The 27,307-nt window shown below is 42.2% G+C and overlaps 2 protein-coding genes across 3 annotated transcripts in view; both read right to left on the bottom strand.

The window, feature by feature from the left end:
• Positions 1 to 27,307, bottom strand: part of CDCA4 (cell division cycle associated 4) — a 571,510-nt gene that overhangs the window by 230,391 nt on the left and 313,812 nt on the right. The gene's annotated exons all lie outside the window — the stretch shown is intronic.
• JAG2 (jagged canonical Notch ligand 2) overlaps positions 1 to 27,307 on the bottom strand; it is an 87,888-nt gene that overhangs the window by 18,697 nt on the left and 41,884 nt on the right. Inside the window, exons 4-14 of one of the 2 annotated variants that reach the window (XM_035104725.2) lie at positions 22,032 to 22,286; positions 20,397 to 20,457; positions 12,747 to 12,877; positions 11,759 to 11,878; positions 10,980 to 11,093; positions 9,022 to 9,135; positions 7,767 to 7,880; positions 7,272 to 7,318; positions 4,401 to 4,574; positions 1,020 to 1,170; positions 365 to 529 (exon numbers count right to left, since the gene is read on the bottom strand). In XM_035104725.2, coding sequence (XP_034960616.1) covers positions 365 to 529; positions 1,020 to 1,170; positions 4,401 to 4,574; positions 7,272 to 7,318; positions 7,767 to 7,880; positions 9,022 to 9,135; positions 10,980 to 11,093; positions 11,759 to 11,878; positions 12,747 to 12,877; positions 20,397 to 20,457; positions 22,032 to 22,286 — 1,446 coding nt within the window. The remainder of the gene's footprint in view (positions 1 to 364; positions 530 to 1,019; positions 1,171 to 4,400; positions 4,575 to 7,271; positions 7,319 to 7,766; positions 7,881 to 9,021; positions 9,136 to 10,979; positions 11,094 to 11,758; positions 11,879 to 12,746; positions 12,878 to 20,396; positions 20,458 to 22,031; positions 22,287 to 27,307) is intronic. The other variant, XM_035104733.2, reaches the window with a different exon arrangement.

The following is a 27,307-nucleotide window of genomic DNA, read 5'->3' as shown; positions in this document are numbered from 1 at the left end:
ATTTGACTAATTATCCAATCAGTCTTCAAGAATTCAGGAGGAAGTAGCTGCTATTTAGTATTTGCACTGCAATGATGTTTGTCTGTGGTATGACACCTGCCTTTTTCCTGTTTATAGAAATGGTCTGCCATGCTCAAGCTTTGAATCTTGAACCAATGACCTAGGAATGAAATGCTTTAAATCCCATTAGGAGCCTAAGCTCTTACGCTAAATGGTTTCAAAACAAATGTGTTTCTAATGCTGTACACCACCCTGAGATCTTTTGATAAAGGGTGACATATAAATTGAAATAACAGCAGCAGCAGCAACAGCAACAATGTACATACCAGCTTAGTTTTTAATACCCCCCCCCCCGGTCACTTACTTTCATGACAGTATGTTCCAGTAAAGCCCTTCTCGCAGGCACAAGTAAAATTGCCTCCTGGTTGACTGACACATTGTCCATGGGGTCCACATACATTGGAGGAAATTAATCGGACGCCTTTCCGGGTAGCATTTGTGAAGACCTCTATTGTACAGCTGTCTATTACTAAGAATAAGACATATGGCTTTTAGGTAACACAAAACAAATCCTGCAAACAGTTCACCTTCCAATTCAGCTTCATCACTACTGCACAGCATTTCATTAAATTAAGTCTTCCTAACATTTAGTAGGCATATTTAGAATGCTCCATAAGAAACTTCATTCACAAGCAGATTTGAGAGCTGGGCCTAAAAGTGTACATTAAAAGAAGGCAATGTTTTCCCCCTTTCATTTAATTTTCCATAGGAAGGAAGGCACATTCTAGTTTTTGTACCTTGTTCAATTTTCCTTCCTAGAGTGTTTTAGTTTTACTGCTAAAATCAAAATGTATTGCTTGCTTTTACATTTTTAAGCTTCCAAGACTTGTCACACTAATTAAGGGGGGGGAAAGCAATTTAACCAAAGGCCACCTTTCCTGCAAATGTCCATTTTTATATGGCTTCTGCGGTAGGTACTTAGCTACTACCAAGCAAACAGGTTTACAGGACAAATATACCTTTACACGAATTATTTTTGCAGTGATCCTTAAGGTGAGAGCAGTTCTTTCCATCATAGTCATCAGAGCAAGCACAATAATAGTCTTCTCTCAGATCATAACATTTAGCTCCATTCTGGCAAGGGCTAGGCTTGCAGAGATCAGTATCAAGCTGCAAAAGGTTTAAGACAACATGGGTTAAAGTATGCCAACACATAACGTTGCATGTTAAAATTGTTGCAGTTACTTCAGTCTTTACAAATTGGTTGCACACACTTATAAGGGATGTAGCTTTCCAGTAACAAAAGCATTTTCCAGTCCAAAACAAGTTTTGTTTACACCAGAAGCATAAATTACGGAGTGTCACTTCTGCTAAGACGAGAGGGTGCATTGCTACGTTAAGACTTCTTTAAATTTTTCAGTTCACTTTATTTTATCCTACTCAGTATGTTTTTAGCCCATTCTATTAATCCACTTGCCTACTTTGAAACCCTTGATATATTCTTTTCTGCATCAGGCCAGGTCTTTCTGGAAGTTTCCAACAAATAAGGGAGCTTTCTCTCCACACAAGTGCTTTTATGGGCTTCTTGATTTGTGTACATAAGTGGTTCATTTTTCAAGCCATGTGTGAAACTTACAAAGGTTTCCTGTTCATCTGGCCCCCTCTAGCAAAACGGATAGCAAAGGTCATGGGCAGGTGGAGTAGCAATGAAGGAAGATGGGAATGCGTAAGACTCACTACACCAGGCAAGGCAATCTGTTTCCACCTACAGGCAGTCACTACAGTGCAAACTGAAGACACCACATTTAGCCCCTCTCCACAGGATGACAAAAACATGAGGAAAAGTGACCTTGAGTCTCATTAACTAAGTAAGTGAACAGAGCCAATAACTAAGAAAAGATATATTGTGAAAGTAGATATTCCTCCCTTTCTCTCATCATTCTGCATCTCTCCCCAATCTGTGCACTTGAAAACATGGGATCTGCACCATTAAAGAGCTATAGTAGATGTCACCCTGCCAGGGCCGGATTTAGGTTTGATGAGGCCCTAAGCTACTGAAGGTAATGGGGTCCTTTGTAAGTCCAGCTGTCCTTTGTCAACAACAAATTGTTGCTGTTTCTTGCATTGAATATATGCTATATGGTAATTTATAAACCTAATAAGTATCTAAAGCCATTTGCACATAACAAAATATGTATTTTATCAAAGTAATTGTTGAACTGAAATACAAGTAAGAAGTATATAGGGAGCAGGCTAGCAGGCGGGGTCCATGATTTACATCATAGGAGCCTACACAACACAAAGCTCTGTTGCTGTATGTAGGTTTTATTTTATTTGTTTTTTATCTTATGTTTTGGAAATGTACATCAAGTTTTTTCCCCTTTACATTTTTGGGGGGTCCCCAAGAGAATGGGGCCCTAAGCTATAGCTTGTTTAGCTTATACATAAATCCGGCACTGCACCCTGCCCTAACACACATATGCTGTTCAACCACAGCTCTCTGCACTGCTGTTTTCAGTTCCCTGTCCTTTTCCCAACCATGCAGGTATTTGTTCTGACTCCCCCAATTCTCTGCTTATTTTCCCTCTTTCTTTTCTGTTTTCCAGCAGCAGCAGCAGACAAGCCTCTCTCTCTCGATAAGTTCATACACTGAAGGTATCTTAGCAGGGCCGTCTGAAGCATGTCGGGCGCCCTGCCGCCGTGGTGCGGAGATCGCTCCAGCGGCGCCCCCGCCCCGCCCCTTGCCGCGGCAGGTGGCCGGGCACGGCGGGCAGCGCGGCGCCCGCCTGCCGGCCCAGTGCCCTGGTGCCCCGCGCCACCCAGCCTACCCCTAGAGCTGGGCCTGTGTCTTAGATACAGTTGGGCTGCTTAGTATGCCTGGATATTAGCTGGGATACTGGTTGGATCTAGTAGGGTGGAAAAAGTGGAGCACAAACTTTTATATTTCTCAGTCCTCACTTCTGATGGACTTTGGCAGCCCTCACATATTCCCACGAAGAGCTGGGGAACAGCTGCAAACTATGGCGTTTTCCAAAAAGACCAGAATGGTGCTGCAGAGTACTATGGCTGCATCCCTCCAGTATCTATCTACCCCCATCTCCACATGTTTAAAAAACAAGACACCTGAAAGGTGACCCTATATTTCATGTACTGCCCACTTTGAACCTTACAGCAAACTTCAGGCAACTGAAGGTACAGTGTCTATCTATCAAATGAGCTTAGAGCAGTGTCCATGGTTCTCCCCCCTGTATTATGCAAAATGCAATAGATAGGGATTACATGTATCGTTTCCAAATAATCTCTCAATAAATTTGTTTTCTGGGTTGGCATCTTCTCTGCAAAGTGGGAAAATGTTTGAAAAGCATGTGCTGACACAGCCGTTGGAGAATTTAGCAGGGGATTCAGATTGTAGGAGAGGGAAAAAGGCTCGCTCTTCTAATTCTGTGTGTACATTTAAGCAAGGTGGTTTAAAGCTGATTTGTTACTATTATGGTGATGAAAAGGGACAAACTTAAACAAGCCTTGTATCATGTAAGCATTTACAAAGACAAATCCTTTTAAGGAAATTATTAATCTTAATGCAGTATTCTTGTACCACTTGCATTTACTTTAAGCACCACCTACCTGTCAGCAAGGCACACATAGAAAAAGCATGGTGCCTATCTGATAAAGCTCCTAGATCTGAAATTTGGGGGAAAACTTTCAATGAAATATACAATTCTATTATTCTATGTCCACCTGAAAAGTCCTTTTGCAGACAGTGGAAGTTGTCCCTGACCTGCTCTTGATTCAGAACTATCTTTCTCAGAGCTATCACATGTCATTTTTGGAATACGAAAGAGGGGAAATTCAACACTCCCTAGTGTGGAATATTGCAAGGGCATTTGTATCCTTTTAATGAAAAATTTATTTTCCTGCAGCGAAACCCAGACACGGAGCAGTTAGTTATTCCCTTAGGATATGATGAGCTACACTATTTATCTCTGGAACATAGCACAATAGAATAAACTTGTCCAAACACATTAGAAAATTCACACAGCAGTATGAATGCACACGTTGGCCACGTTAAATTTGGAATCTGATTTCTTGCCCGTTTGAAAGTTTAGCATTTATGAATGCGGCATGCACATAGTGTAAAAATCAGACCCCTATAAAAAAGCCTCACATTGATATTTTCAGTAACTAATAGGTGCTTATTCCAAATATATTATGACCTTAAATACTATAGCTACTGGGATCTTACTGCAGAAGTTTGTCTGTTTACACGGGACAGTAAAGTGAACAGCTGAGTGGCAATTATCTAATTATACAGCCCTGGGTCACTCGGGCTTAAATTATAACAGGACTCTTTCCAGAATTCAACCCATCAGAGCTATTAAGAAGGGCAAGGGATCCTTCACCTCACAGAGTTCTCCCGAGAAGCCTTGAGGACAGAGACAGCGGAATCCATTGACCAGGTTCTCACAACGCCCTGCATTTTGACATGGGTTGCTCATGCATTCATCAACTTCTGTTTCGCAGTTCTTTCCTATGAAACCAGGAGGGCACATGCAGTGGTAACCATTCACGACATCCTACGGTAAACGAAAGATCGAAAGGAGAGCGCTTATGTCAGAAGGTACTGGGAACAGACTTTCATATCATTTTCTTCAAATAAAATCAAACTAGAATCTCAGAGAGAGGCAAGATTAATCTGGATTAACAACAAAGTTATGCTTTAGTACAGAACGAGTGGCTACTGAGCCCATTCTCCTATAGTTTTTAATCTCTTTTCTTTCTCCTTGGCGATCACTCGTAGCCGAGTAAAATTGTCTTCCATGAATACGGTGCTAACAGTGAGTCTGTAAGTGACTGTGGAGGCTAATTCTGGATCCACACATCCTTCCACAGTGGGGACATTGGTTCCCGGGCGGGAGTGGATCACGGTGTGGATTTGTCAGACATGCCTTCCTCTTAGCACGTTTCTTCCTTTTGTCCTGAGTTTGTGCTTCGTCAAAAGTCCATGACGCCTTTGGTAGAGGCTATTCTCCAATAGAGATTTAATCTAGACCCATGGGGTCTACCTGCTTCCTTTGAGCCTGCTGGAGGTTCACTTCTCCACACTGTGAAAAGTGACTGTTTATAGGCCTACATTCTACACCTCTTGCCTTTTAACAAACTGATGATTTATAACTGTGTTCTCAGGAGAAGGCAGCTTGCAGTGCATCCAAAAAACTGCACCTATGAAAAGGCTACATTGCAAGGTTAAATTCATTACATATCCAAATTGGTTATCCATGTAAATCGCATTAGGTGTTTTCTTTTACCAAACCTATGCTCACTTTTCAACCCCCTAGCATAGCTATTCTGGTTGAAAGTGAAAAAGCTACGTTTTAAAATCATGTTTATTGTTCCAGGATAAATTCCTAGAACCAGAAAGAAAGAAAGAAAGAAAGAAAGAAAGAAAGAAAGAAAGAAAGAAAGAAAGAAAGAAAGCTTTCCAACCCTGTAGTGCAGAGACTGATGACACAGAGAAACATACCAGAGTAAGTAGCTCAGCAGTTTCATGTTTGAATTTTTAGAATTCTTGGACAAATGCCACCTAGTACTACTAACTAAATCAGTTGGCTCCAAAGCCATCCTATGAATGTTTCAGAGGAACAGTTCTTCCCGTTTGCCATTCAAAATGCTAACATGTGGACTGTACCTTCAAATGTTCTTGATTATTCCATTAATCATTTAAATGCAGCATTCCTACCTAATCATAGTACCATAAAGTCAACAGCCTTTTTTTTAAGAGAAAGGGAAGGGGTGAGTGTGGACAAAGTTCTACCCAACCAGCACCAAAATAGTACAGTAGGCACATACGGTTCAACAAACTACTCAGGTATGACCCACCAAATTTAGACATCTGTCCCTTTGATTTCAGTGGAAGGGGTATGAATTGCTCCTGCTGAAATCAATTGTGCTTGAAAAGCACTCAGGTTGGCTAGATCATATCTCATTTATTTAGATTTTTGTGTGGCTTTTATCCCTTCATCAGCATAATTTTCAGCTTCTCAAAAAAGAAAGATGTGTGTATGGGATGTGAAGCACAACAAGCTGCATGATACAAGGAGGTCCTCAGTGACGTGGGATGGAATTCCCCCCTGTTTTGCAAGTTTCTTTAGCAACAATGAATGGATGCTAACTGCAAATTATGATATAATACAAGCCTGGCATCTGAATAAATTCTCATGCAAATAATCCAAATTTTCCAGAAAACCCACATCACTGCCCTCAAATATGGTTTTGTAGAGGCTGGCTTGGTTTACTCTTTAAACTAGCAATGCACAAGCAACTTAAAATATATCGTCACATTTAAAGTGATAAACAATGCAAGGCTAAATGCTGCCAGGAGAAAAAGAGCTCAAATATATTACAGACCTCCCAAACACTCAAATTGTTCCTGAGGAACTGTTAGGGTGGGGAAGAAGAGGAGAGTGGGGAATTACAGGGAAACAACACCTGGAGGGTGAGGGGCAGTTCCAAGTCTGACAACCAGTGTCACCTGCTCTGCCATGTCCTCATTCAGATACGGAGCTAAGCTAAACCATGGCTTGGCGAAGATGAGCCAATGTGTGGGCTTCCAGAGGGGAGATAATGGTCACTTAGCTCCTCCTCCAGTTGTCCTGCTGCTGCACTGAGTGAAACTATGGGTTGTCCTAGTGCAGGCATGGCCAAACCTGGCCTTCCAGCTGTTTTGGGACTACAATTCCCATCATCCCTGACCACTGGTCCTGTTAGCTAGGGATGATGGGAGCTGTAGTTCCAAAACAGCTGGAGGGTCAAGTTTGGCTATGCCTGTCTTAGTGTGTCCTCTGAACCCAGGCTCATGGTTTAAATCTCCCAGGCAAACCATGAACTGTAAGCCATAGGATAAACCTTGGTTATAGCTTGTGGTTTGTCTGGGAGAGTGAAATCATGAATCTGGTTTAAGGCAACACTTAAAACCAAACCATGGTTTCACTCAACACAGCAGCAGAATTGGAGAAGCAAAGCAGCTGAAATTTTCTTTCCAGGAGCCTGCACACCTGCTCATTCACAGTAGTAGTAATAATAGTAATATTTTTATTATTTGCACCCCACCCATCTGACTTGGTTGCCCCAGTCACTTTGGTCAACTTCCAGCATATAACTAAACCATCATATGGCTTAGCCATATGTGAACTGGGCCATAGGTTGAATTTTAAGGAGCAGCAGCTCCAGAGCACCTCAAAACAAGAGAACAAAACAAATGCATTTAATCTTACCTTACAAGTTCCTCCATTTTGACACTGCCCATGACAATCATTAATATCTAAGGATAAAATACAAATGGCATTAAAAATAAGAAAGAAAGACAGGAACTCAATTGCAACGAATAGACTGAAGATGAGTTAGCAACGTCTGTTCATTCTTAATAAGCAATCTGAAGTCTTCCAGAGGCAAGGAAATACAAGCTGCATGGGTGATGAAGGTTTCAATACCAGGCAATATTCAAGCAAAAACGTCACGTTAGTCTTCCCAAGACCAGAATACTGAAGCTACTCCCCAAGTTAGTTCATTCCACAACTCAAACGTTAAGGCTTTAGATGCAAGGAAACATCTGCTAAGGGAATCACCATACATGGTTCTTTGAAAGGCTTTAAAGATATCTTTATCATTTCTAAAGATGTCTTAAATTAGGAATTAGGAATGTTTTGATATATTCTATAAATAAGAGCTCTTTTAGGGTCAGATATATATACGCAAGATTAAATACTGACTGATGTGACAATTTACTCCTTTCCATCCTGGAATGCAGTCACAGTAATATCCACCAATAAGATTTTTGCAAGAATGAGCATTAAGACAGGGTTTCCCTTCACACTCATTAGCATCTGTGAAAGAAGAGAAAGAAAAGCAGGGAGTGAAGAACAAACCCAGAAATAGACTGCCCTTGCACCAAAGCAGAGCCTCCAAAATATCAGCTACATGTCACGGTGACACATGTTTGCTGATATTTTCAACATGCATGCTGCATAATTTTCCCTATAAAGCAAGCACCAATAAGCTTCAGACTTTGTGGTTGTATTAAACTCCAGTTATGCAGCTAATAGAGATTATCTGAACAGGCCAGCTCCCCAAGTCTTTGAGCAAAAGTATAATAAATACTAGTTTGGGGAACTGTGAGAAATGACGGCTACCGTAAGAGTTTTTCTCCAGGTGTGGAGAATATGCAAATGATATCCATCATCGACAATGCCTAGGAATTTGTATAGAAGCGGTAGGAAATGCAGCAGATTGGAAGAATGAAACTGAAATCATTCACTCGTTCTGGAAATATGCCATGTTGGTTACCATGTGTGGGCCCAACGGCCTCTACTTGTGCATTCTCTGACTTGTTCCCCTGCTGTCATTCCCCATTTCCTGCGACTTCCCTTGTGGTTTGATGGGTCTTTGGCAGAATACAATCCAGGTTGGGGGAGTGCTTAACGGTGGATTGCGCTCAAGGAGTGACAGACAGATCTAGCCTGCCCACTCATCTTCAGAGACTACTTAAATGTTTCTGCATAGCCCTGAGGCATGCACACATGTAGTACAGGAAAAATATTTTGGGTCAAGCAACGTGCAGGAATAAGGGAGCAGTTGATAAGCACACACCCCGAGGCAAAGGAGCCAAGTGTAGTAGCTTAACAGTGCAAGCATGCCCTAATTTTAGCTACCCTAGGAGTTAAGTCCACCACTATTATCATGCTGAAGACAATTTCATACGTTGCTCAAGTTTGCCGCAAGTGAGGGAAGGATGCTTTTCAAGATGCAACATTGTCTGTTCCTGCACTCAGAGGCATTAAAAGCACCACACACTCCGATTCTTACAAGATTAACTCAGAAGTAGCTAAAACATCAAAGGAAGCATTTACACAAAATGACTCAGAAGCAGCTAAAACATCGAAGGAACCATTTGCACAAAATGACAACAATATACTTAACAATAATGAACGCGACTAATTTTAAAGATCGTTTACACTCTTGACTTACCAAGCTGGCAGGTTGCCCCAATCCACTGCTGTGGACATATGCATTCAAACCCATTAATGCGATCAACACAAGTTCCACCACTAGCACATGGGTTAGAGGCACACTCATCAATATCTGGGGAGGAAAAGAATGGTCTGAGACAACCATACATGTTGTTTTCGATGCAGATAAATGGGCATAACCATAACTCATTAGGAAAAGGCTATCAAATCTCATGGACAGTTTGGGAATCACCAACTCAAGCTCTGAAATTTTTATGCTCAAGTGCTCCCCATCAGGAAGTGATCATCCCGCCTTAAGATCCTAAAGCAGTTCCACTGCAGTGCAACTCATAAGCAGACACGTTTTAAACCTTCCGCGACATTAAGCGTGAGAATTGCAAGAACAATCCTGATTCTTTTTTAAAAGAGAAAGACAACCAAGTCTCATTCACTAACCATTTGCTTAAGTGTAAATATATCTTTACAATTTGGGTTATAACCAAGGCATGCCCAAAGTCCGTTTTGGTGCCTAATCTGGCCCACCGGTCGGTTTAATCCGGCCCTGTGGCAATTAATTTTGTTGGGTATAAAAAAAGCTCAACAATTTCAATCCTAAAAAAAGGTCAACAACTTTGGTCGGCCCTCACTCATGCATGTTCACCTCATCAATTCTGGCCCTCTTTGAAAAAAGTTTGGACACCCGTGTAATACACCCTCTGTTTGTCCCTATTTTTGTTCACTATTTAATTCAGTATCTATTGCCACACTGGCTATAAATGATAAAAAAAGTTTTAGAAAACTCTGCAAGATGAAGAAGCCTGAGAGTACACAGCAGCACAACACAAGATGCTTGGACTCTTGCCGTTTACTTAATGATTTTGGATGCTTCCACTGGAATTGAACAAATGGAGCTGCTAAACCAATTATAGCACCTTGTTTGTGTAGTGGTTAAACACCAAAGCGATGCAGTTCTTGCCTGGTTTAGGAACAGGGTGTTCTCTCATCTGTAATAAAGCTAAGAGCATAACTGCATACCTGTCACATCTATGCTTCCAGGAGTCACATTTGGGGGTAACAACCATGCTCATGGCAGCAACCAAATTTATGACAGAACCCTTGCTGAAAGATGAGGGTTTGATCCTTCTCATCACTAATTCCTCACCACATGCTTTTGAGAGCAAAGTATGTCAAGGAAGAGTGATGCAAGCTCTCAGCAGAAACAGAAAAACACAACTCGCCACTACTGATTATTTTGCTACCCACCACCTCCAAAAATATACCACTCTCCTCCCCCACCTCCTAGCAAATGTGCTGCTGCATGAAGAAATCAAAGAGTTTGCTTTTTGCCTCAACTTTCAAGAGAGTTCTGTTGTTATGATCCTATACATCTGTAATCCTAAATGTGGTGCTGCAGAGGCCACAAGGAAAAGGATAAAGGCTCCTAGATAACACTTTATTATAAGCATGTTAGCAAGGCTCTTAAGCACTTACACTCATTAGGTGCTGTGCAATGCTCGATTAACTATTAATCTGCCACATCAACCAATTAAGCTTCTGACTGACCAAGAAAGACATTAATAACTGGACAACCACAAAAAAATCTAAAAACTACAATGGCAGCTGACATCTTAAGTAGCCTCTGCCCTTCTCAAATATGAAAGAACAAATGCTATTTCTAAGATGGTGCCGCCTGTTATACATACATGCGCGTGTGACTAAAGATGTAGAAGCTGTTCTCCTTCAGATGCATTGATTTATTATGCAGATTTAATCAATCGACTGACAAACTCATACAACTAAGTTTTTATTAGTTAAGTGACAATCCTGTTATTGTATCAAAGTGGAAGTGTGATTTCAATTCACTTACTGAACATTCATCTGCTATAGTTACAAGCACCTAAGAGGGCCGTTTGCATAATCAGTTTGTTTCATGTGTGCATACAAGTCATAATACATCTGAAACCAAGCTGTACCTACCAATAGCACATGTTGGTCCACTCCAGCCTGCTGGGCACTGGCATTTGAAGCCTGATGAAATTTCGTGGCAAACTCCACCATTAGCACAGGGATTTGATACACAAGCATGCTCAGCTAATAAGAAAAGAAAATTATCCTCAGTACCCAAATCTAGGTTTAAACACTTTTATTTCCGAGTATGTAATGAAGGCATTGTCCTTCCTGCACAAGGGCCTTTTGCCATCTTCCCAAGTTTACTGGAAGCTCTATCTAGAATACTTTTAGACTCTGAAATTTGTCTGCTTCTGTAAGCTATCTGTACGTGAACTATAACTTCCTTATGCAGCACAAAGGGCTTGCACAAATTCCTAATCCTGGTTTGCCATAAGCAGAAGCTTTTGGCGCATGCACTCCTAGGCTCTCCTGACTCATGGGTAGCGATTCCGTACTTCTGACCCTGCTTTGCCTATCCGTATGAAACAGCAAACTGTGGTTTGCTTCAAACAAGCACTGGGGATGGGGGCGAGGAACAAGAGGAGAGAACAAAGCTCCTCAAGGCTTGTTACTATCTAAAGGGGTCCAAAGTCTTATCAATCTGCACACAGGTTTGGTATTTAGCCATCTGAAGAAAACTGATTTTAGATTAGTCATCAAGGGTGACAAATAATGACAAAATCACCAATAGCTATGTTTCATTTAATCATGCAAGGTATATGCAGGAATATTCCTGTCATCCTAGAAAGTTGAACTACAAACAACAACAACAACAACAACAAGACATGCAATTGTTTTGTCAGTACCAATTTCACAGTTCTTTCCAGAGTAACCATCTTGGCAAGCACAGCTGTATTCATCTGGTTCCGTATTCATGCAGGTTCCACCGTTCACACATGGGTGATGATTTCCACAGTAGTTTAAATCTAGACAGAGGGAGAAGGTGGAGTCAGGTTATTTGACACAAGAAGATGCAGAACTACTACATGGAGATCTTTCAAAAGAAGGGTAGAGACAGGCAGAGTATATTTACATAGCTGCCAAGTTTTCCCTTTTCTCGCGAGGAAGCCTATTCAGCATAAGGGAATTTCCCTTAAAAAGGGGGATAACTTGGCAGCTATGTATTTAACACCCACACACCTGTGCCCACTTTCCCCCTTTAATTCATTTTGGTTTCGTATCAGTTACTGGGTATATTGCCATCTCAACCAACATCTCTTAGGAATGAATGCTTTACACTCACACTGGCCTGGTTTGCACATCACACTAAATCAAACCAGGACTTAGGGTGAGCCTGCAGGATCCAGGAGAGGACATCACAGCCGCTTTGCTCCTTCCTGGCTGTTTTGGTGCTGTGCTACACTGAACTAAGCGATGGTTTGGGCTTAGCATGTTGTCCTGACTCAGGCTTGTGGTTTAGCCTTCTGGACAATCCACAAGCTGTAAACCATGTAGCTGAGCCTGGATGACACAGTAAGCCAAATCATGGGTTAGTTCACTGTTGGTGTGGCAGCAAAACAACTGGCGAGGAGCAAAGTGGATGCATTTCTTCTCTGGGAGACCATGTGCTCATGTTAAGCCATGGTTAGGGAAGGCGTGACATGCAAACCATGCAAGGGCAAGCTTGCAAAAGGCAAAACCTTCCTGCTTGCTTAAATGCAATAGGCAACTGCCACCAAAGAGTTAGAAGACAGATGCTCTCTGTAGTGAGCACATGCTTGGCAAAAACAATCGATATCAGGTTTCCAGTTAGTAATGAGATTTAAAATTTTACTTTGAATGGAAGTTCAGTACCTTTGTTGCAGAGCAGACCACCCCAGTTGGTTTCACATTTGCATTCCCAGGGGACATTGCAACTCCCATGAGCACAGCCTGGGTAGGGGACACACTCATCGCAGAACTGCCCTTGCCAACCATAATTACACCTAGACATAAGTGCATGTTAAATGTTAGCAACATGATGCTTAATTATCTATAATACACATATTCAGAGCACTGCATTTATTATTTAAAGCTGGCTAATTGTTCCACATGTAACAAAATACTGGAGTATTATTGTGTCCCCCTCTGTCAGAATGCGCATCTCGTGATGTGCTAGCCATACTCTACAAGGATTAAAAAAACAACCTGACAGTTCCCAGGTGAATAAAGGACTTCTGCCCAGAAGAACTTCCATATATAAGAGAAATATAGCTCCACTGCAACAGAAACAACTGACAAAGCGGAATTTGTTTTGGGCATAACCAAGAGCAGCTTATTTGTACCTTTTAGGCCCAGAAAGACAGTAGCCCAAAATGAAAAGCTCTCCAAATTGCCACTATGATGCTCAAACCCCATTTACTTCAATGGCATTTCAATAGACTGTGTCAGATTTGCTGTAATCCCAAACATACTTATTGCTTAATACATCCCATCAGTTTCAATGAGGCTTACATGTGCATAGGACTGTAAAGTTAATCCGTCTTCACAATGCTCTCTAAGCTTACAGCAGCATCCCTGCTTACTTACAGTAAGTTACAAGATAGTCAAACCCTAGGGCTCATTTGAGAGGCCAAAAAATGGCTTAGGCCAACCAGTCACAAAACAGGAGTATAAGGGCAGAGCAGTAATAAAATGGAGGCAGATGGAAGCAGAGACTGGCTTAATCATCTGGAAATTACTGGCATTGTTTTCTTCATCATCAGAAATGGTTTTAAATAGAGGGTGAATTGAATGGGGGGGGGGGTTGGAGGAGAGGTGAAAAGAAGAGCTAATTTTTCCATGACTAGGGGGCGCAATCTGGATGGTTCTGCCAGGGGTGCAAGATCACCAAGCTACGGCTCTGTCTGTCATTCCGTTTCTTGCTGTATGGCTCCTATTTAATTCCTTTCCTTTTTGCTTCTGCCATGTTCTTCCCTTCCTCCTTCTTACAGGGTTTTTCTTTCATCTTTGCTTGCCTCTCCCTACCACATCTCGTACTGCCCTTTCTGCTTTAGCCTCCCTGCCTCCCTCTTCCCCCAAAGACCCAATGAACATGCTGCCTCTTGGCTAACATGCGGCTTTTGCTATGAGCAGGAGCTTTTGAAGACCAGTCTTCTCACCTCATTTGCTCTCTTTTCCTCCCACCAACCCCAAAATACGTATCTTCAAGTTTTTCTTTCTGGGTTGATGTTTTTGTTTTTGTTTAAAAAAACACCCTCTTTTCATCCTGAAGTCCCCCCCCCCCCCGTGCATCTCCTGGGATTTCCAAACACTCCTCCTCCTGCTGCAAGTCTGCCAATGCCACCCCTCTTGTGCAGGGGTAGTGCTGCTTTGGCTGTATGAAAACAACAGCACTCCCCCCCCCCAAAAAAAACCCAACAACCTGGAATTGATTGCATGAATGGAATGAGAAAATACTGCATGGGTCTATCCCACAAAACACAGTTGGCTTTGAAATGTGGAAGGCAAATGGAACATTATGAAGCCACGTGGGAGGAGTCGTGGAGGAATCACATTTCTTTGGGGAACAGTCTTTCCATTTAAGAAACAAGTATTGTTACCGGGAACTTACCCGGTGGCAGTATAAAGCTAAAGACCCATCAGAACAAAGCAAACCAGAGAGAGGTTCATTTACATTCATTTTGTTTACCGATATGCAAACTAGTTACCTGCACATGTAAAAGGCAGGTAACTGCTGAATTTCTGCAGGAACCAAATAAATAAGCCTGTGACTATCTACAGTATCCACTTTTTCCATGCTCCCTTACCATGCAAGTTGCAACGATCTAGTTGATTTTGTGCTGTACTATCAACATGTTTCAAGGGACAGAGAGTTCATTTGGATAATTAAGAGTTTTGGTAAACAGGGGTTGCTAGGTGCTTAAACGACAAAAGCTCCTGCTGTGTTAGCGAGCGCAGCATGCGTCCTTGCGACTACAATCTAGAACAGCAAGGCACCCTTGCGCAGGTTTTCCTCAAATGTGGGTGGGTGGGGGAGGCAGGCATATAATTGGGCGCCTCATAAACCTAAACAACAAAGCACGGGTTTTCCCAAAGTGCAACCTCCCACAGAGACTGCTGAAAGGCGAGAATGAAGCTGCATGTTCTTGACTGCTAAGGCTGAAGGCTTCAGGTGCAAGATGAACTGGCACAGTGAATGGAGGGAGGGAGGGAGGCCAGGCAAATATGCCTAGTGAGGTTTCTACACCCAGGAACTGAAGGCCTACGGGGCCTCATTTCGGGAATTTAAACCAATACTAGCCCTAGATGGAATGTCTCTTCCCCTCGCATCTTTCCTCCCTTGATCAAAGAATTGTAGAGTTGGAAAGGACCCCGAGGACCGCCAAGTTCAACCCCCTGCAATGTGGGAATATGCAGCTGTCCCATTCGGGGACCAAACCTGCAACCTTGGCGTTTGATCAGAGGGAATGGGGTGCAAAAACAGCCTCTCCCTCACTATTCATTTGTTCTTGCCATTGCTGCCGTTCCAAACAAAGCGCAAGGCAGAGGATCTTTTAACACCATATTCTCCCAGTGTCCCTAACCTTCTTGGCTCAAACAAAATAAGCCTGGCCTGTGAGACAATCCCCGGCCCCTTATGACAGTTTCTTTGCGCATGTGGAGCTATTTTCCTTGCTACACGCCTTGCAAGAACAGTAGTGTCAGGAACAACAGAATTCGAAAGAAACCAACTTTTGCCCGCTGCAACATCAAGAGATGAGTTATGGGAATTGTTTTCAGCGATGCCAACAGGATTTCCTAGGCCCATTAGGCTGTGTGCGGATTGGGACCTCCGCAAATCCCCACCAAGAACTGCTGCTAACGTACATGTATTAACTTAGCCTAGCCTACCTCACAGGAGAGTTACAACGATAAGAAGTGGGAGAATATGGCAATGTACATGACCCTGAGCTACTGGGAGGAAAAACGAAACACAATATATGATGCCATTAATGTAAAGAAAACAAACAAGCACAAAGCTAGAAAAGCAACCCCTCTAGCTTTAACTGTAAGATTTCATAGTCCTAATATTTACCACAAAACACCCCCTTCCAAAAAAGTTTGCCAACCCTGATAAATAACAAGCCAAAAATAATTTAAATAAGTGCAATTTCACCCTTTTGGTGTCTGAACTAGAAACTCCCAGCTCAGCCTACCTCACAGGGCTGCTGTGAAGATAAAAAAGGAGGGGGAGTAATGTACACAAGCTTGAGCTGCTCTTCCTATCCCCTTAGACAACCCTTTTTGTCAGCGTATATGTCAGTATCTAAATTTGCTATCAAAGCAAGTGCCAGAAACCCTTCACACCTTTTTATCTTTTAACCTTGCAGATTTTTGACACTTCACAAGGTATAAAGTTAAATGGAAAAAGGGTTGGAAGTTTGCACTGCTGGTCTGGCGCCAACGTGCAGAGAATTTCAAAACTGCTCATGAGATTCCCACCTGCTACCCTTTTTTTCTGCCCACACATCAGTAAGGAAACATCTGTAAATAATGCAAGAGGACGTTAGGGGCAATGAGAATTTGTGTTTATCTCCCCATCCACCCACTCTCCTCAATGCCTTCAAAGATACTCCTCACAATGATGTTCCAGAATCAAAAATAAGTAATAGCCACTATGCAAATATGCCCGTGGGCCAGGGAGTCCTTGATTCAAATTTCACGTCTGCCATAAACTCAGTTAAGTAACTTTGACTAAGCTATTTGTCTCTGCCTCAGCCCACCATCTCTAATATTTGCATACTCAGATAATGGAAAGTTAGGCATAGAAATATGTAGCTGAAATGCGGATAAAGATACACATTAATACAGCTGAAAATTAAGAGGCAGGATATAATTAAAGTGGAATATTTTAGTTTACGTCACCTCTACAGCAGATTCGGTATACTGTCACACATCCCACAATATTCTACAACAGCCCACTCCTATGCTAATTTATATATTAGGAGGGGGATGCGGAAACAACTATCTCCCTGGTTTTTTAGCTTCGTAGCATCAGAACTGGTTCAGTTTAATGCCATTACTTTAATTTAGAAAGCATTTGGCTAAATAAGGGTTCTTGTTATCCATACATGCTGCTGCTTTACAAAAATGCATTTAAGCGGAAAAAACCCACTAACAACAAAAAACTTTCAGGCTACAGGAGACAAAAATCATACCAGGAACTCATTTTTACAATATGGAGAAGAGACTATATGGTTCAATATAATACAATTTCTCATCCAATTATTGCATTCTGTGCTTATTTTTAAGCTAAATGTTGTTGTTTTACAGATTTTTAGTTGTGTGTGTTTATGGCCACAAGGCAGGATAAAAATGAATTACCCAAATTTCAAAGGTTGAACAGAGCCAATGTCATGAATCATGTCATGATTCTAAAAGCACACTTTATGTACAATGTGTGTTGCAAGCTTCAAACTCTGCAGAACATTTCTAGAACTCAAGTACCTTTGTAACTATATATTTTCTATTATCAAAAGGAAGTAAAAACACATATTGCTGCCCCTGTGGCTTATACGCTATTCAAGAAAGCAGTAAGCGCATAATATATATCGCAACTTTTAAGAAGCAGCTAGTTTTGAACATAAACATCTGCAGAGCTGGCATCCTACAGTACATTCTGGGGTGGGGGCTCCAGGTTTTTAGGGGGCTGATGCCTTGTCCTCCTAAAATCAAAAGGCCATAAACTATCTGTAATTTTAAATTTCTCACAGTTCCCCAACATAGCACAGCTTGTGGGCACTGTGGGAAATTTAAAATCATAGGCAACTCACAAACCAAACTTGGAGGTGGGGATGGAAAAGCAAGGTCCAATTCAGAGAAGACATCAGCACCAACGGGCCCTTGGTAGCTACCAAATTTTGCTGCTGCACGTGATCCTATTGCAAGAAAAGGCTTAGCTTCATATTACAATGTTGTACCAGTAAAACTGATTGCCTAACCAAAGGAACGCAGTGTTTACAAGTCAAAAGGTTATGTACAGCAAACTGATTAGTTGTCACATCTATAAAGGAAGGATAAATTGAAGGTTTCCTGCCTAACAGGAAGTCTGGTCATATTCAGCATGAATAGAAGCTAGAACAGCTTAATTTCATTTCTGTATGTGAAATTGTTCATGAATTACTACACATCCCCAGAACCTGCTGAAAAATTAAAATGTTCACAGGGAAAATTAAAAGGGTGTCTGAACAGAACAGTTCTCCATCATGACTGAAACTAAGGAAGGGGAAAGAAAAATGGGAGTCTGAGCTCGCTGCAGCTTTAAGTCACTGATGAACTAATAGGACTGTTCTGTGATTGGCTACATAAAAACTGCTACTGCAAAAAATTTATTAAGAACCTTATAATGAAGAATTAAAAAGAGTAACGTCTGTATCACTGAGGCACCACAAACACACGGTGTCACACAGATTCCCCTTTGCCTCTGAAAAGCCCCAAACTATTTTGCCAGCAGTCATAAAAGACAATTGAACTTTGGTGCATATATGTGTGTGTGACAGCCACTTATTCATGAATTCAAGAGCTTTCTTCACCATACAATTAACTTATAATATGGTGATTTTCTGCATAATATTCCCTTAGGAATCATTTAAGAGATCAGAACGGATATACCAGAGTTCCATTCAAAACATTTCAGAAGCAGAATGAACCCAAGGATTTCTGAAAAGGAGGCACTTCAGCATAAAACAGGGATGGGGACCCTGCAGCTCTCCAGATGTGGCTGAACTACAACTCCCATCTTCCCCGACCACTGGCCATGATGGTGGATCTCAATGGGAGCTGGAGTCCAGCAACATCTGGAGGGCCACAGAGTCCCCCATCTCTAGCATAAAGTAAGAGCCATAATGCAATCAATAGGATGGAGGCTAAACGAGAAAAACTAAGAAATACTCCACACCACTGGTGGGCCTGCAAAGTACACCTGCACCCGATGCATATTATCTTTTTTTAAAAGAACTACCACGGCCATCAGCCTAACGAAAGCAAACTCTTGCACATATGCTTGCACTGGAAAATTTAGGCAAAACATTTAAGACAGGAAAGGACTAGTGGAGATGTGTGCGCATATCTTAATTTCAGAAGCCAACTGCATCATAGGAAGGGATAAACACACACCCAGTTCAAAACATACCACCACCACTGCTATTGAGTTAGGGCTTATCCACATTTCCTCTTGTCACGGCACTTCCTGTTTCCTATGGATTGACGTTTGCTCCGATTTAGCACTAAAGAGCAGGTTTTCCCTGGGAAAGGAGCAGGGCAAGGGGGAAACCGCCTGGGCTTGTGGCTACAAAGCACAGAACAAGCAGAAGTGTGGACATGCAGACTACGGTGCTGGTACAAGGCTGTAATTCAGTAGTTGAGCACCTACTTTGTGTACAGAAAGTCCATGTTCTATCCTTGGCATCTTCTGGTCAGGCCACAAAAGACCCACCTGAAACCCTGGAGAGTCACTGCCAACCAGAACAGACTAACTGCTAGACAACAGTGAGCTAGATGTACCAGTGGTATTACTTGGATTAAGGCAGTCATGTTCCTAATCGCCATTAGTCAACTCAGACTAACTACCCTAAGGAGGTATGTAGTTTTATGCTGGAAGCTCAAAACAGGCTAGTGTCATTACACTGAATGGTTAGTGTAATGGCACCAGCCCGTTTTCAGCTGCCAACAGTCAGTAATAAGAACTCCATGTAACTGAACACATTTAAGCAAACAAATGTAATTCAGTATGTTCCCGTAATACCCAGGCCCTCCTGCCACACACATTCAGCTGATAATGGAGACAGTCACTTTGCTTGCTAGAAATGTGAGCACTAAGGTTCAGAATTGCCTGTTCTTGGAGACAGGCTGCCATACTTTCCAGAACAGGTAAAATGGAAACTGGAAAAAGGAGACCAAAATAATTACCACACCTCTCAGATTATTTCATCTATAAAATAAAAAGTCTTTTGGCTTGCTGCTATATGCATTTTTTTAAAGCACCAGTTTTGGAAATCTAGGGTCAAATTAAAAAGCAGGACGTAACATATCTGAAATAAAAAGATCAACCTTAAGAAGTCAATAGCCTGGTTTGCATGTTAAGGCCAGCCATGGTTTATTACATTAAGGCTTGCTTTATCATCCAAATCATGTCCAGCACCTTAAATATGGCCTGTGTACTACTAACAAACCATAACCTGAAGCCATAGTCTATCTGTTTTTGAAGCTTGAATTAGTCTGACATTACATGCCAGACATCCATTAAGCTACAATGGAACAAGGCAAGAACATCTGGAAAACAAACCAAGCATTCATGGAACAAGCCATGGGCTGAACATCTTATGGTTGTTTAACAAACCATGGGCTTGGAGTTGTGTGTGAACCAGACCATTATGTCAAATCTAGAAGGTTTGCTTATCACTGCATCTTTCTCACAAGAGTGTAAGAGAAGATTTAAGAAAATAACCCCCCCCCAAAAAAAACCAAATCTGCATATATACTTACTTGCATTCCCCAGGTACAGTGCAGCCCCCATGGACTAAATTACATCCTTGTTTGCATACAGCTATCAACAGAAAGAGGGTTAAACATCAGTGAATGCCAACACTTTAGAAAATTTAGTTAAATGGCTTCATTTTGAACACTGCATTTTCTTCATGAAACAAACCTCAATAACACAACTATCAAGCATTTTAACTACTTCTCAGCATCTCCTGAATATGAAAGCCGTTTTCTCCAGGCAGGAGAGATGCAGAAGTTCTATTTCAGACACGACAAGAAGTGCAGAGGGAAAGGAAGCCCAAGACACTTGTGCTTCCTGTTCCTCTTACAGGAGTTTCATGTCTAAAGTGGCATTTATCTCTGTTCTTATACAGCCAAGAACACTTTCTAATTCTGGAAAGATACACGTTCAATGATATAAGAACTCCTACGAACGATTATATATTGAAGCTCTGCAGCTTTTAAAATATGCATAGCTCTTTAAAAAAAAATCAACCAGGTCTACACAAAAATCCATTCTATAAACATCTTAAGTTTCTGCACCAGAATCAGACTTCAGGTTGTCCCCTGTGCACTAGCACAAGCTCCTCAGATTAAGATTGTAGAGCAGTCCAGCATCTCATTTGATCATCAGTTTACATGTTCAAGTTGTTAAAGCTGAGGCTGAAATATGTTGAAAGGAGAATGTCCTTAGATAAAAACATCAACTCCCAGCTACAACCAGGGTAGGTGAAAAATACAAAGTGATTATCGCTGGCACCAAGGCGAGGGAAGTTACCTTGCAAGCTGCCTTGAGCCTTTTATAAATTGAAAGGTGAGATAAAAATACAGTGGTACCTTGGTTCTCAAACTCAATCCGTTCCAGGAGTCTGTTCAACTCCCAAAACAGTTCGAAAACCAAGGAGCAGCTTCCAACTGGCTGCAGGAGCTTCCTGCACTCAAGTGGAAGCTGTGGAAGCCACATTGGACGTTCGCCTTCTTAAAAATGTTCGCAAACCGGAACACTCACTTCCGGGTTTGAGGCGTTCGGGAGCCAAGCTGTTTGAGTATCAAGGTACTCAATAATAAATGGCTTAATGAAGGCAGAGGGTGGGCATGCAAAGAATTCAAGAGAAAGACTGTGTGCAGCTAAAACTCTGGGATTCTTTGCCTATCTAGGCATTGCAGATTTGGTGGAGAACACTGAATGAATATGAAAGTTAATCTCTGCTTCATAGTTCAGTGTAAGAGCACATGGCGAGCATGTAGACCTTCCCAGGCTCCATTCCAGGCATTTCCAGTTTAAAAAGATACAAGACTGTAGGGTCAGATAAGTCCTCCAAGAGCTTGGAGAGTCATTATTGGAGAAGACAGTTGTAAACTAGTTCAGACTTTGCCAACCAGGCACCCTCCAGATGTTTTGAACTACAACTTCTGTCAGCATCACCAGCACTACTGATGGGAGATGCAGTCCAAAACATCTGGAAGGTGCCAGGCTGGTCTAGAGAAATCCATGGTCTGACTCTGTATGCAGCAAACTTGGGCCTTTTAAACATTATTATGCAATGTTCCTTGTGGCATGATCAGGTCATGAACAAAGAATCAAGAATTTTAAGATACAAGCATAATATTCAGTTTTAAGAATGAGTAGTGTGGTACCTTGTTTACATTCGTCACCCATCCAGCCTTCCATACAAGCTTTATTTCCATTTTGGTCACATGTGTAGTGGCCCACAAAGTCATCACGAGGGCCACAAAATTTATTGCACTGGGGGCCATAGTAGTTTTCATCACATTTAACTCGTATTTGTGCTTCAAAATGAACAACATGACCATTCAGCTGCAGCGCTTTCCAACGATCTTCCGGGTTGATCATACCAGCAAATGGCACTCGGTCAATTAACAGTTCTTCATCTAAAAAACAAAGAGAGAGCTCAATATCCGAAGTGTGCATATCCATTCTGACACAGAGTAGCTCCTATCATAGGGACAAAATGGTCAGCGTAAGTCAACTTGTGGCTTGTTCGCAGCACTCTGCACCAGGAAGTGTTGACTCTGAATGGTGCTTTGCACAATCATCATCAACATGAACAAATCAACAATCCCAATCCTGCTATGTTGCTGTGGCTAAACTGAACTAAAAATGATACCATTGTGTGATTTCATCCCCAGTGAGAATTCAAAGCACAGGGCTCCAGGACAGATGACAGATGCTGGGATAGCTCAGTCAGTAGAGCATGAGACTCTTATTTTCAGGGTCGTGGTTCAAGACCCATGTTGGGCAAAAGATTCATGCATTGCAGGGGGTTGGACTAGATGACCCTCCTGGTTGCTTCCATGGTTCTATGATGCTATGATTTTTAACCCCTCTACACACACACAGCATGGTCTCTACCAGTTCACCTCCTGCCCTCCATAACAAAACTAAATGCATGCACACAAGAGCTAAATGCATTTAACAATGTCACAGCTATAGTTTAGCCTTTACATTTGCGGTCCTCCGGGGTTTACTTACATTAAAGGGAAAATACCAGAGGCATGATAAGTTGGTACATTCCTGTAGCCAGTTTCTCAGAAGTACACCCACTTGAGAATACACAGCTAGGCTCTGCTAGAGTTGAACTCAAATTTCATCTCAAACTATTTTAGATTGTTTGGGGGAAAGGGAGGAGAGGAAATTCTCTCCTATATGCAAGAAGAGGCATGTTGTTCACTACAAAGGGCCAGCTTTAAAATGTACCGTGAACCAGGAAGCTGCAGCTAGTTTGGACAGTGTCAGAGAGAAGGGAATCCTGAAATCAAAAATGCAGAAGGGTAGCAGTGAAGAAGTCTCTGTGTTGCTCTACCCAGTCAACACAAAATCTAAGAACAATGGCTTACAGCAAGCGAGCTCCCCTCCCTCCCTTTTTTAAACCCTGTAAAATATCCACTGTACTAAGACATGCTCTTGCAACTCCAAACTGCAGGATTCCTGCATGTTCCAGTATAGGAGGGTTAATTCCAGTTTGACCTTCTCTTGTTGCATTGGCATTTTGCCCTTCAACCCACCCAGCACCTGTGCAAGCAGAGAAGGGAAGCTAGAATTAGCCCTTTGTGTATGCAAGGCAAAAGGCAGCATCGTTGCTACTCAGTACAGTAGTTTATCAGGGTTCTTCTCACCAGGCCTTCTGCATATACCTCCTGAATACATATTAGGGTACTGCTCCCTTCAGCAAGAGTGCTTCCAGATGGGCTTCTCATGCATGCATGCTTGTTTTTTTTTTTTTTTTGCAGGGTTCACATAAGGCTATCATCAAAATCCCAGCTCATACCTTTATTATTAATACCCCGTCCTTCACCCTAACTTCCCAGGGTGCGTCACCATCATTGAAGCACAGTATTAAAAACAGTTCAAAACAACTTCCAATCACATCTGTAGCCAGATGTATCACTAATAAAGGGATGGGTGGCAGGAGCCTGCGAGGAAACTGCCTTGCCTGATGTTGAAACCAGATGACTCCAGGTATATAGTTCAAGCTTTTAAGTGCAGTACTCTGATATGCATTATGGTACCATTCATTTAATATTTATTAGGTATCTTACTCAGCATCCTGTTTGCCAGAACCTCATTTGTTACAAGTGCTTTGCTGGAGGGAGGATTTCTATGAGTTTGTGAAGGTAAGCACAAAAATGTAGGCAGCCGCCTAGACATTACTGGGGAAACTAGCCGTTAAGAGAAAACACTGGGTTTTCAAAGGAGATGTAGGGGTAAATAGTCATTTTAAGGGAGAATCCTTACCCTTTCTCCTGTCTGATTTCTTATTGCAAATAATTTCACAGCTCTGAAACTGGAAACCTGTGCAGCTTGAATGGGCAGGAAAGAAGGAGCCTGGGGGAGAATCAGCAGGTGCTAAATTGCTGGGAGGTGTGCTCTCTCTCTCTCTCTCTCTCTCTCTCTCTCTCACACACACACACACACACACACACACACACAGCCCGGCATACGCTGCTTCCGGCTCTAATGATACATAACTAGGCACTGGTAATTAACTTCTCTCCACATAGAGGTATCCACTAGGATTCTGCTAATGAATCTTGGCTAGGACGCAGGTGCCCATGCCTTACCCCTCCCCCACCACCACAACTGTCAGCATCCTATACCTCCCACACCTTGGACGGCTGAAGCTTTGCTTCAAGAGCTCAGATTCAGAAACTGCATGTGCCAATTTGGTAGAAAACAAAGGAAGCACTTATTTGCTCTGGCTAGGAACATTCACTGATATCTGTCTGTCTTGGGAGACAATGGAGGAGAGTGCCTTTGGGGGTGAGGAACAACTGGCATTATATAATTGCCCCCCTTACACCTTTTGGGGTGTTTTAAGCCCACAAGTCACCATTGACTATTAAGCCACAGGCTTTGTCCACAGACAACAAGCTAACTTTTGACAGATCTGCAGTTGTTTTGCTAACGTTGGTTCGGGCGATTGTTGCAGTTCTCCAAAGGCCAGCAGTAGGGGAACAAGTTACTCATTCACACCCCAAGCACACAAGTACACAAATATGATAACTTGCCTGATAAAGAACCGTGGTCATAAATCAGGTACACAGCCAACTAAAGATGCGCTGCTTTGTCTTCAATGGGATGCTCATCTCTGTATTAAAAACCCCAGGTTTCCCATTGCTACATAAGTGCCCTCACTAAAAATGATTTATTAACCAGCATTGTTTTACGTGGAAAGCCGTATGCTGTTTAAGTAGTATAAGCCAAAATTCTGAAATAGACTGGAGGCAACAGGTTGTCTACAGCAAGCCATTTCTCTGAATACTACTTTTTCAGAAACTACTGAGCCAGCCTTAACAAAAATGTATTGAGTGGAATTCAACGTTGTGCTATCACAAAGATTCTGTTTGCACATGCTTGAAGCTTGATTGTTACCCCCCACCCACCGGGTGTTCTCCTGATGCCTCTCCCCCCCCCCCCCCAGCCAATTTGGAAGGAAGGGCATTTGGGGTAGCCTCATTGTGTATGTGGAAGCCCTTTTGCAGGGTTTATACTGGTGGGGTTTGTTTGGTGAAATCCATCTTACATTGACCAAGATAAACACCTTGTGAGCTGGCATGCAGGTAGAGAAGAATTACCACACAATTTTGGAAATTTGGCGGGCTTTACCAGCAGGCACGCTATGATCATAGTTTTTAAGGTATAAAACAAGGACTCCTAAGAAAGACACACAATTTTTTAGAAGAGATGCATTCTCCTATTTTGATCCTTACCAAGGTACAAGAAGTCAACAACAAACAGCACAGAAATATCCAAGGAGTGGCAGGGGTTTCAATTTAATGCTAACGAAGTAAAGTGAACCATAGTATTGCAGAACCAGGATCAATCAGATTAGCAGTTTCCAAACCAGAACAGCTATTTTTTTGGTGCTTAACATTTAGATAAATATATGCATCAAACAGATTTTTCCTTGTCTTGAGCCACAATTTTTAGCAGGCGAAGAAGAATTTAAGGAAAAACACCTCTTGGCAAATTTCCTATTTTCAGAGATTTGAAGGTGTTGCTAGTGTTGATTCACAGAAGATGTTATGGGTCCCAAATGTCTCTAGGTATATGTCCAACAGATAATGAATCTATACACCAATGAAACCAATGCAGTGAGGCCCATAACTGAAGCACCAAAGGAAACTGCTGTCAGTGGCCTAAAGGATGTTTCTACTTTCGTTTCTCCACACATTTATGGGACCATACATTATACAATACAGGCCAGACTGAATAAAACTAAAGGCAACACAGCATGTGTTAACTGACACTTTGTATTCAGCCCCACACAAAATGTTACAGTGGAACCTCGGTTTATGAACACCTCGGTTTACGAATTTTCGGTTTACGAACGCCACGGACCCATCTGGAACGGATTAATCCACTTTCCATTACTTTCAATGGGAAAGTTCGCTTCAATTTATGAACGCTTCTGTTTAAGTACTCCGCGGACCGCCTGGAACAGATTCAATCCACTTTCCATTACTTTCAATGGGAAAGTTTGCTTCAGTTTATGAACGCTTCAGTTTATGAACAGACTTCCGGAACCAATTGTGTTCATAAACCGAGGAAGCACTGTATTCTCATTATCCGCCAAACTGCAAGCTTGAGAGCAATTGCTGCTCTTAGCAGTGTTAGAAACTGAGATATGAAAGCTAGGAGCTAAATGGCACCTTAAACCCAGGTTATAGGCGCAACAACGGAATGTCTAGGCACACTTCTTTAATAAAAATACAAAGCTGAAAATGGAATGAACTGCAGCTAAAATGTTATGCTCATTTTTCATATGGTCTAGTCCTTCCCCTGTCCACCCCTCTAATATTCTTAAGAGGGTCTCTTCTCCAGTCTTCAGAGAGTTGCTGGAAGTGGGGAGGCAGAAAAAGGTCCTCCTTTCCTTCCACTCTGCAGTTTTAATCTGAAAACTTAGGCGCTGTACTGCGCCCAGAGCTCAGAAGCTGTTCGTGCTAATGAAATTCCCTGTGGCAAAATGTGCCTAGAACAATGGGTGTTTAGAACGCTGGCTCTTAGAATCGAAGAGTCATAGAATCGTAGAGTTGGAAGGGACCCCAGAGATCGTCTAGTCGAAACTCCTGAAAATGTGTTAAAGAACACATTTCCAGTTATAGTGGAAATATATCAATGCATTCATAAGCGCTGTAGCTTAATCCTATATAATAAAGTCCAAGTTGTCCCTGCGTCCAAGCTGTCCCGTGTGTCCCTGGGTCACTGCGCATGTCCCCCAGAGACACAGGGATTGGACGGAGGGACAACCAGGGACACAGGGATTGGACCCGCGCTCTCGGGACACAGGGAACAGCCAACTGCCGCTCCGCCAACCGCCGCTCCGAAGCCCAGTCTCATGCTGGAGGTGCGCGGTGAGGCGGCGGGGGAGAGAAGCGCTCCCCCCCCCGGC

Source organism: Zootoca vivipara, chromosome 1 (assembly GCF_963506605.1).
Source record: "Zootoca vivipara chromosome 1, rZooViv1.1, whole genome shotgun sequence".
Lineage (NCBI taxonomy): Eukaryota > Metazoa > Chordata > Lepidosauria > Squamata > Lacertidae > Zootoca > Zootoca vivipara.
This window is presented reverse-complemented; position numbering and strand designations above follow the sequence as displayed.